Genomic DNA, 9769 nt, shown 5'->3' with positions numbered 1-9769 from the left:
ATATGTTTGGTAGAGATTTAAGTTTCTTAGGAATAATTATAAAATTTATTTAATTTAAAATTATAAATAAATAAAATTATAAATAAATGTGAAAGATAGTGGGAAGTTATAGTTGGTTAAATTTATTTCAATGAGAATGTTGTATTCCCGCCCTTTAAGCATTGGAATAAAAATAGAAAATTCATGTGTAAATAAGATTCCTAGGAATAAAAGGTTCATTGGAATAATTTCGTAAAACTTGAACCAAACATGGGAATATTGCATTTCCATAATCATATTCCTGTGTATATTTTTTCAAACCTTGAAACAAACACACCCATAAACTTTATTAACTAGAGAATGATTATAAATACTTATTATAACTAGATAATAACAACACAAAACAACTACTCTTTATTCAATTCTCGGCCTAGATTTCCTTAACTACTGTAGAAACTAAAAGGCTTAAAAGACTTATTCAATGAATAATACTACTTAATTCTCCAACTTAAGAGTTTTGTTGATGTCTTCTGCAATTGCCTCAGCATCCTTTTTTACTCCAAACAAAGCCTTTCCTTGCTAGTCCTGCACAGTACAATCCATGATCTCCCTTCCAATGTTTCGGAAAAGGATTTTTAGGGAACCCTTTCTCATTAAGCGCATATTTGTAATCCTTGAAAAAGAAACAAATAGAAAATTAATCAATTAATTTATAATTACAAGAAGTATGAGAAAATAAAGAATAAACTCCAAATTAAAAAAATAAAAAATGTACCTTTAGCCATTCATTAGCTACGCTTTTGTAGCCGGTAGCAAAAACAATGGCATCAAACTCTTTCTCCATATTGTTTTCAAAGATAACATTCTTCTTCTCGATTTTCTTGATACCTGAAGGAACGACCTTTATGGATCCTTCCATAATCTTTTCAATGGTTCCTACGTCAATAACTGCAGATTTTCCTGTACTGTTTTTGAGATATAAAGGTCCATCTTTAGGACGATGAATCCCGTATTTTGACAGATCACCATATTTTAACTTTGCTAGAATTGTAATGATTGTATCAGCAATATAAACAGGAAAATATTGCACCAAACGCATCCCTATACGAATCATATCTCTGGTGAAGACATGAAGCTACAAATAAAATAATATCATTAAACTATTAATATCACCGTAACACGTATATTTATCATTAAACTATTATTGTACCTAAGAAGTATGAAAAAAAATAAGGAAAGAAAATGTTTTTACCGGATTTCGAATGACAATGGAAGTGTTAGCACCCCAGTTATGGAGATCATATGCAATCTCCATTCCTGAGTTACCACAGCCAACAACCAAAACATCTTTTGATTTGTATTTTGAACCAGATTTGTAGTACTTGGAGTGTACCACCTCTCCTTCAAATTTCCCTAATCCATGAACATTGGGAATAAAACCTTCACTATTTTCGCCAGAGGCAATGACTAGAAACTTTGCCCCATAAACTTCCAAGGTACCTTCTAGGGTGTTTTTGGCTTCAACAACCCATTTGTTTTGAACATTATCGTAGTTAGCGGACTCAACGACACGATAATAACGAGGTTTTATGTCAAAATGATCGACATATTCATCTATGTATTGGAGAAATTGATCTTTGGTTAGGTATGTTGGGCCTGAAGGTGGATGCGGCACGAGAGGTAAAGAGCAAAACTCACTAGCTAAATGGAGGTTTAGACGATCGTAAGCATTTTTCCTCCAAAGAGAAGCATTACAATCTTCTTTTTCGAGTATAGTGTGAGAGATTGAGTTTTGTATTAGTAAAGCTGAAATTGCTAGGCCAGAAGGACCACCACCAACAATTACAACTGTGAATTCTTGCATATTGTTTTTAGTAATCTAGAAACTAAGTATATCTTGAATGTTTTTAATCTATAAGAAGTTGTAGAATTTATAATCATGTGTTGAAGTTTATGAACATGTTTTTGTGCAGTGGTACATGAATGTGACAAAAAACTTTTAATCAATAATTATTTAATTTGACTGTGTATTCAGATAATTACAATATATATTTTCTTTTTTAAAACTTTCTATAAGAAAAATGTCTATATTCATGTTTTTTTATTTCTCTCTAAATGAAATGTATTCTTCATGTTAAAAATGGTATAAAATAAGGTGATAAGATACATACAATACAATGTATTTATTTACATTCTTATACGTGGCAAAATCACTTCGAACTTATCACATTATACTTAGAATTTTATGTTTGAATAACATAATTTTTTTAAAGAAAAAACACTTTTCAACAAATAATATCAATTTTATTATTTTCTGTGTCCCAAAATACTTGTCGCATCTTATAAAATTATTTATCCCAAAATAAGTATCACATTTAAGTTATCAATCCATTTCTAATGTTTATCTTCAAATTAAGTCTTCTAATTAATACTCTCAATTTATTATTCTCTTACTATGCATTTATGATAATTCGAATACACCAATAATAAATAAGGATAGTTTTGTAAAAATACTATTATCTCTCTTTCATTTATTATATTTTCTTAATCTGTGTGAAATGATCAACTATGACAATTATTTTGGAACGGATGAAACATTAATTTTAGTGTAATTTATCATTTTTATAGGCTTAAATAGTCTTTTGATCCCGGTAAATTGGCGTATTTTTGTTTTTCGTCTTTGTATCTTTTTTTCTTTGATAAAATCCTTAAATATTGCATTTCATTTGATTTTTGTCCCTATATTTAAAATCTTGCCGATTGTGTTTCGAATTTTTTAGTGGATTTTAACTTTAAAGACTAAAACCAAAATAATTTTAACATTCAAATATTATTTCTAGAAAAAAAATACAAGGATGAAAATTAAAAATGCGCCAACGGATAGGGATCAAAAGACTGTTTAAGTCTTTTTTTATATCCTTGAAATCTACATTATTTTAAAATTGTATTTTAAAATTATTTAGAAATATTCATCCATATTTTTCAATATCTCTAAAAATGTTCTTTTTTTTTAAAATTTATACACATCTTATTTAATTTGTAAATTAGAATTTATTTACTCAATATTTTAAAAATTTAAATCAAATATACATGTGCTCATACTATGTTCTAAATATATTGACTAGGGGTGGAAGTAGGTCAGGCTGTTGACTAGGGGTGGAAGTAGGTCAGGCTGTTGACGAAAGGACTATGGTCTGGCCTACTTAATATTCGATTCGACCTATTTTGTTTAATAAAAAGACCATATTCAAGCATTTTAAAATAGCTATTAATTTAAATAGGTCGCGCTAAGATTTATAAAAAAAAATTATTAGGCATATCAAGTTTATCTACTCATGTGTAATCTTATATATATTATATTTATTTATATATTTAGATAGGCCGGACTAAGACTTGAAGATTTGAAGCATTTTTATTGGTTTCTTGTTGGTTTTGTTATCACCTTGAACCTTAAAGTTCTTATATTTTGTTGGTTGTTGATTTTTTTCTCTTACTGATTGATAGCTTGTCAAGGGATTATTGTTAAGTGGGTAGTGAGTTACCAGTTAAAATAAAAGAATGTTAGAGAGAGAGAGTTTAACTTCTCTCTAACTTTCACATTACTTTCATAATTCCATCATCATCATGCAACATCAAAAGGATGATGTAGAATAAGTGTGGCAAAGAGTATGGTGGATGAAGGCATATCCAAGAAGTACTCGTTGGGATAATAGTGGAAAAGGAAGGAGAAGATACGATGGAGAAATTTCATCGACATTCTTCTTTACATAATTCCTAGGAAGATTCAACACCACTCATATGTATGAAGAGTTCAAAGAATTTGTAGAAATTGATGAGGTGGTAATCATGTCTAAGAGCGATACACGAGAAAGAGATACAACTTTGTTCAATTTTTTGAAGTTAGAGAACCAAGATTGTTGGCTAAAAAACTAAACAATATATTCCTTGAGAATTCCAAGATATACATTAATCTTCGTATGCAAGGGTTAGATCCTCAGAAGTAACTTGTTAACTTAAAGCTAAGGAAGGTGCTAAGGTAAGCTATCATGGATGAATCTCTACAACAACGTAGAATGGTAGTGTGTTTGTTAATGACACATGTAGGGTTAGAAAAGGAGTGGAAACAAGATCTTATGCTAGTGTCTTTCAGCATCGACGAATCCATATCAATGAGAAAATAGCCTCGACTTGCTATAGATATGTCTAAGACGTAATTATTATGATTATTAGATTAAGTTTGATATATTTGTTACTATCAGACATGATTGTTCTAGTACTTTTATTCATATATAAATTTTATAATTAAATTTTATTATTTTATGTTGTGAAAAAGTGAAAAGAAAAATAAAGAGGATATATAGCTGTAAAAAGATTTATTAACTTAAAAAAGTTGGACACATAAACTCTACGAATACAATTTTAAATAGATTAATAGATAAATAGACTTTCAAAAAAACCATGTTAGATACATAATAAAACCTTTGACTTATAATAGATCAAACTTAGATCTTATATAATTAATATTGAAAACTTTTGTATTTTTAAGAAATAGAATATTTTTTACTTGTTATTATTACAAGTAAAAGAATTTATTTATTTATTGAAATAGTTAATGCGTAGATTTTAATGGTTGGTTCTATTAAATAGTTAATTATATAAATAAAATATATTAACTTTTAAATGAAAAAAATTCATTTACAATATACATATTTATAACTAATTGACGTAAAGTCATTAATAAACTGCCGCTAAAATTAAATTGACGACAAATTTAGAAGTTGATTTTATAACTGAAATCATTTCTGGTCACACTAATCAATTAATGGATATTATTATATAAACAACCAATGCTATAGAGTATGGAGGTTTATTCGCACAAAAGACACGACAGCATATTTACCTTGCATTCTTATTGTTTGTGATTTTTTTAATTTTTTTTAAATGAAAAAAAAATTAAGTATGAATCACAATGAAAATCTACATAGTTGTAGTTGAATATGATGTTTGTATCACTGTGAACCTCACATCACTAACTCACCTCTGCGTATTTAAAGATGAGATAGATGATGAACATTCAAATTTTATGAAAGAGATCAAACATAAAATACAAAGAAGGGTAGGAAGATGGTGAAATGAGGAATTCTCTTGCGTCAACATAACCTTGCTTGTTCTATGTGGAAAACTATTTATGTTAATGTAACAGTGTTTAAAAATGTAGTACAATGCTTGAAATGGCTCAAAATAACATAGATGTCATATTTGGAAACTAATTAATTAACGACCATCAAACATTTGTTGTGTAGAGATGTAATACAATTCTCTTTATTTTTTATATTCATATATATTCTATGTTATACTACATTTTTACACTAAATAAGATGATGATATTTATAAATCAATGATATTGATGAACCATAATTATAAATGGTTTATTTAATGTTCAATCTCTAGCAATGACATTCATTTATAAATAAGTTGATGATATTTATAAATCAATAATTTAAAAACAAAAAATAATAATTTTATGATATCGTAGTCTAGAAAATATATTGTATGATTGTATGAAATTATTTTGAATGATGAATATATATTTTATTTTCTCATATAAACATCATGTACCATATAGTTGATGCAACTTCGCACGACACAAAAAGATGATAGATTGATTCCATCTGCCAACATAGACAACATACTCAACATCATTACTATTTAATATTTACACGTAAAAAATGTTTGATTTGTGGTAGTTGAGGATTGACAACAATCACGTGAAGCTTGTGTTAGATTATAACACCTTCTATCTACTCATTCAACACCAAGAAGTTGTTATCTTGCAGTTTGATGGATAAGTTTTAGTGCAAACGTGTTCGTAGTTCTAGAGAACTCAAATTGTATTGTAGTGACTTGAGAAGATAAGGCGATGATTGCACTCTAAGATGAGTGTTGATTGCACTCTAAGATGAGTGTTCGTTGATTATTGTTCAAGATTCGCCATTGATGTTTCTCTAAAACTCAACCACATAAATGGCTTAGCCAAGAATGAACTAAAAAACATCATACTTAAAGCTTGAACGATTCTACACAACTTCTTTGAAGATCGAATCTCCTGCAATAATGATGATTAATGCAATGATGAAGATGATTATGCAGTTGGATTGAGGTCCCTCTTAAGTATATTATACCATGTTAGATATGAACATTTGTTAGATTATGCACCAAATAACATAAATAATTAGAATAACACGCAACAATAATATTAAATATTGAATTAAAAATCGGGATCTTATAGGTAGATAATTAAATAAATTCATTAAATTTGACTCGTGTGAATAATGGTTTGACTTTAAATGAAAGGTACCCTAATGTGATGATTGTTTGGGCTTAATGGTAATTTAGTTAACGAGATTTTATTTTTAAATTCAAACCCTTCTCCTCTCCCTTTATGATTGTTGTGAACATGTTTGTTAGAGTTTTTTCTTATAAAATAGGAATCAAAGGAATAGAACGCATAATAAGAATTTCCATTCCCATAAAACAAAATATCAATAACTTCATCGTTAAAGCCACATAAAAGAAGAAGGAAGATAGGAGAAGAAAAATGCAAGTCAAAAATCAAGAACGGAACAAGAACCGAAAAAGAATTAACATCATAGATCTAAGTACTCTTTGTTATTGTTCGGTAAAAATTCATATAATTGAGAAAATTATAATATCAAGATTCAAATGGAATTTATATTAACACATATTACATTAAAATCGGGTTTGTTTTAAAGCTTTTAATTCTTATTTCCAATTAAAAGAATATATTTTATTACTAGAGAATGATGATATATATATATATATATATATATATATATATATATATATATATATATATATATATATATATATATATATATATATATATATTATATATATATATATATATATATATATATATATATATATATATATATATATATGAGAAATGGAAAATACAATGTGTTTACTGAATGAGAAAAATTGTGATCTAAAGAATTGATAAATGATAGTCTTATAAGAAAATACTCATTATATATATATATAAATATAGATTAAAGATCACAAATACTTATTATAACTAGATAATAACAACACAAAACAACTACTCATTATTCAGTTCTCAACCTAGAGTTCATTAACTAGTGTAGAAACTAAAAGGCATAAAAGATTTATTCAATGGATAGTACTACTTAATTAACTTAAGAGTTTGGTTGATGTCTTCTGCAATTGCCTCAGCATCCTTTTTTACTCCAAACAAACCTTTCCTTGCTAGTCCTGCACAATACAATCCATGATCTCCCTTCCAATGTTTCGGGAAAGGATTTTTAGGGAACCCTTTCTCATTAAGAGCATATTTGTAATCCTTAAAAAAACAAACAAATAGAAAATTAATAAATTAATTTATAATCACAAGAAGTATGAGAAAATAAATAATAAACTCAAAAAAATGTACCTTTAGCCATTCATTAGCTACGCTTTTATAGTCGGTAGCAAAAACAATGGCATCAAACTCTTTCTCCATATTGTTTTCAAATATAACATTCTTCTTCTCTATTTTCTTGATACCTGAAGGAACAACCTTTATAGATCCTTCCTTAATCTTTTCAATGGTTCCTACATCAATAACTGCAGATTTTCCTGTAATATTTTTGAGATATAAAGGTCCATCTTTAGGACGATAAATCCCGTATTTGGACAAATCACCATATTTTAACTTTGCTAGAATTGTAATGATTGTATCTGCAATATAAACAGGAAAATGTTGCACCAAACGCATCCCTATACGAATCATATTTCTGGTGAAGACATGAAGCTGCAAAAAAATAATATAATTAATCTATTAATATGATCGCAACACATATGTTTATCATTAAATTATTATTGAACCTAAGTAATATGAAAAACAGTAAGTGAAGAAATTTTTTTTACCGGATTTCGAATGACAATTGAAGTGTTAGCACCCCAGTTTTGCAAATCATATGCAATCTCCATTCCTGAGTTTCCACAGCCAACAACCAAAACATCTTTTGATTTATATTTTGAACCAGATTTGTAGTACTTGGAGTGTACCACATCTCCTTCAAATTTCCCTAATCCATGGACATTAGGAATAAAACCTTCACTATTTTCGCCAGAGGCAATGACAAGAAACTTTGCCCCATAAACTTCCAAGATACCTTCTAGGGTGTTTTTGACTTCAACAACCCATTTGTTCTTAACTTCATTGTACTTGGCGGACTCAACGACACAATAATAACGAGGTTTTAGGTCAAAATGATTGACATATTTATCTATGTATTGAAGAAATTGATCTTTGGTTAGGTATGTTGGGCCTGAGGGTGGATGCGGCATGAGAGGTAAAGAGCAAAACTCACTAGCTAGATGGAGGTTTAGACGATCGTAAGCATTTTTCCTCCAAAGAGAAGCATTACAATCTTCTTTTTCAAGTATGGTGTGAGAGATTGAATTTTGTGTTAGTAAAGCTGAAATTGCTAGGCCAGAAGGACCACCACCAACAATTACAACTGTGAATTCTTTCATATTGATGTTGGAAATCTAGTAAATAATTATATCTTCAATGTTTTTAATCAACAAGAAGTGTTGGAAAATTTATAGGCAAGTAGTGAAGCTTAAGAACATGTTTTCGTGCATTGGTACATGAATGTGACAAAAAAACTTTTTGTTTATAATAATTTAAATTGATTGTGCATTTAGGTAATTATTATATATTTTTTCTTTAATAAAACTTTTTATAAAAAAATGTCTATATTAATATTTTTTTCTCTCAATGAAATGTATTCTTCATGTTAAAAATGGTATAAAATAAGGTGATAAGATACATACAATTTATATTTATCCACGTTCCTATATGTGGAAAAATCACATTGAACTTATCACATTATATTTATTTTGGTGATAAGTTCAATGTGATTTTTGGTGTAATATAAATTTAAGTATAATGTGATAAGACTTGTATAAATTTAATACTTAAATTTATACTTAATTATTATAAATTTTGGTATAAATTTATGTTTGAATAATTAAGTATAAATTTAAGTATAAAATTTTATTATTTATTTTGGTGTAATTTATCTTTTTTTTTTATATCATTCAAAATTACATTATTTTAAAATTGTATTTTAAAATTATTTAGAAATATTCATGCATATTTTTCAATACTCCTAAAAATGTTCTCTTTTTTAAAATTTATACACATATTATTTAATTTGTTAATTACAATTTATTTACTCAAAATATTTTTTAAATTTAAATCAAATATACATGTACTCATGCTATGTTCTATAGATATTAACTAGGATGGAAGTAGGTCAGACTACTGAAGAAAGGCCTATGGTTTGGCTTACTTAAAGTTCGATTCAACCTATCTCGTTTAATAAAAAGGCCAGATTCAAGCATTTTAAATTACCCATTAATTTAAATAGTTCGGGCTAACGCTTACAAAAAATTCTATTAGACATATCAAGTCGGTGTACTTATGTGTAATCTTATATATTATATTTATTTATGAATTTAGACATGTCAGACTAAGACTTGAAGATTTGAAGCATTTTTATTGTTTGCTTGTTGGTTTTGTTATCACCTTGAAGCTTGATGTTCTTATGCATTTTGTTGGCTGTCGATTTTGTTCTCTTACTGATTGATAGCTTGTTAATTTGTTGTTTAAGGATTATTATTAAGTGTATTGTATAATACTATTTAAAATACAATAATGAGAGAGAGAGAGAGAGAGAGAGAGAGAGAGAGAGAG

The 9769-nt window shown here is 27.8% G+C and overlaps 2 protein-coding genes across 2 annotated transcripts; both read right to left on the bottom strand.

Annotated features, from left to right (window-relative positions):
- Positions 1-218: 218 nt before the first annotated feature.
- On the bottom strand, positions 219-1864 carry LOC127086437 (probable indole-3-pyruvate monooxygenase YUCCA10). The gene is made up of 3 exons (XM_051027199.1): positions 1232-1864; positions 755-1114; positions 219-652 (listed from the first exon to the last, which is right to left on the bottom strand). The coding sequence occupies exons 1-3, from the start codon at positions 1841-1843 to the stop codon at positions 521-523; spliced, it is 1104 nt and encodes a 367-aa protein (XP_050883156.1). The 5' UTR covers positions 1844-1864; the 3' UTR covers positions 219-520.
- A 5261-nt stretch (positions 1865-7125) lies between these two features.
- LOC127086436 (probable indole-3-pyruvate monooxygenase YUCCA10) lies at positions 7126-8541 on the bottom strand. The gene is made up of 3 exons (XM_051027198.1): positions 7930-8541; positions 7454-7813; positions 7126-7363 (listed from the first exon to the last, which is right to left on the bottom strand). The coding sequence occupies exons 1-3, from the start codon at positions 8539-8541 to the stop codon at positions 7187-7189; spliced, it is 1149 nt and encodes a 382-aa protein (XP_050883155.1). The 3' UTR covers positions 7126-7186.
- Positions 8542-9769: the final 1228 nt, after the last annotated feature.

The sequence above is a fragment of the Lathyrus oleraceus genome, chromosome 5 (genome assembly GCF_024323335.1).
Source record: "Lathyrus oleraceus cultivar Zhongwan6 chromosome 5, CAAS_Psat_ZW6_1.0, whole genome shotgun sequence".
Lineage (NCBI taxonomy): Eukaryota > Viridiplantae > Streptophyta > Magnoliopsida > Fabales > Fabaceae > Lathyrus > Lathyrus oleraceus.
Note: the sequence above shows the minus strand (reverse complement) of the source record. Positions and strands in the feature narration are given on the sequence as shown.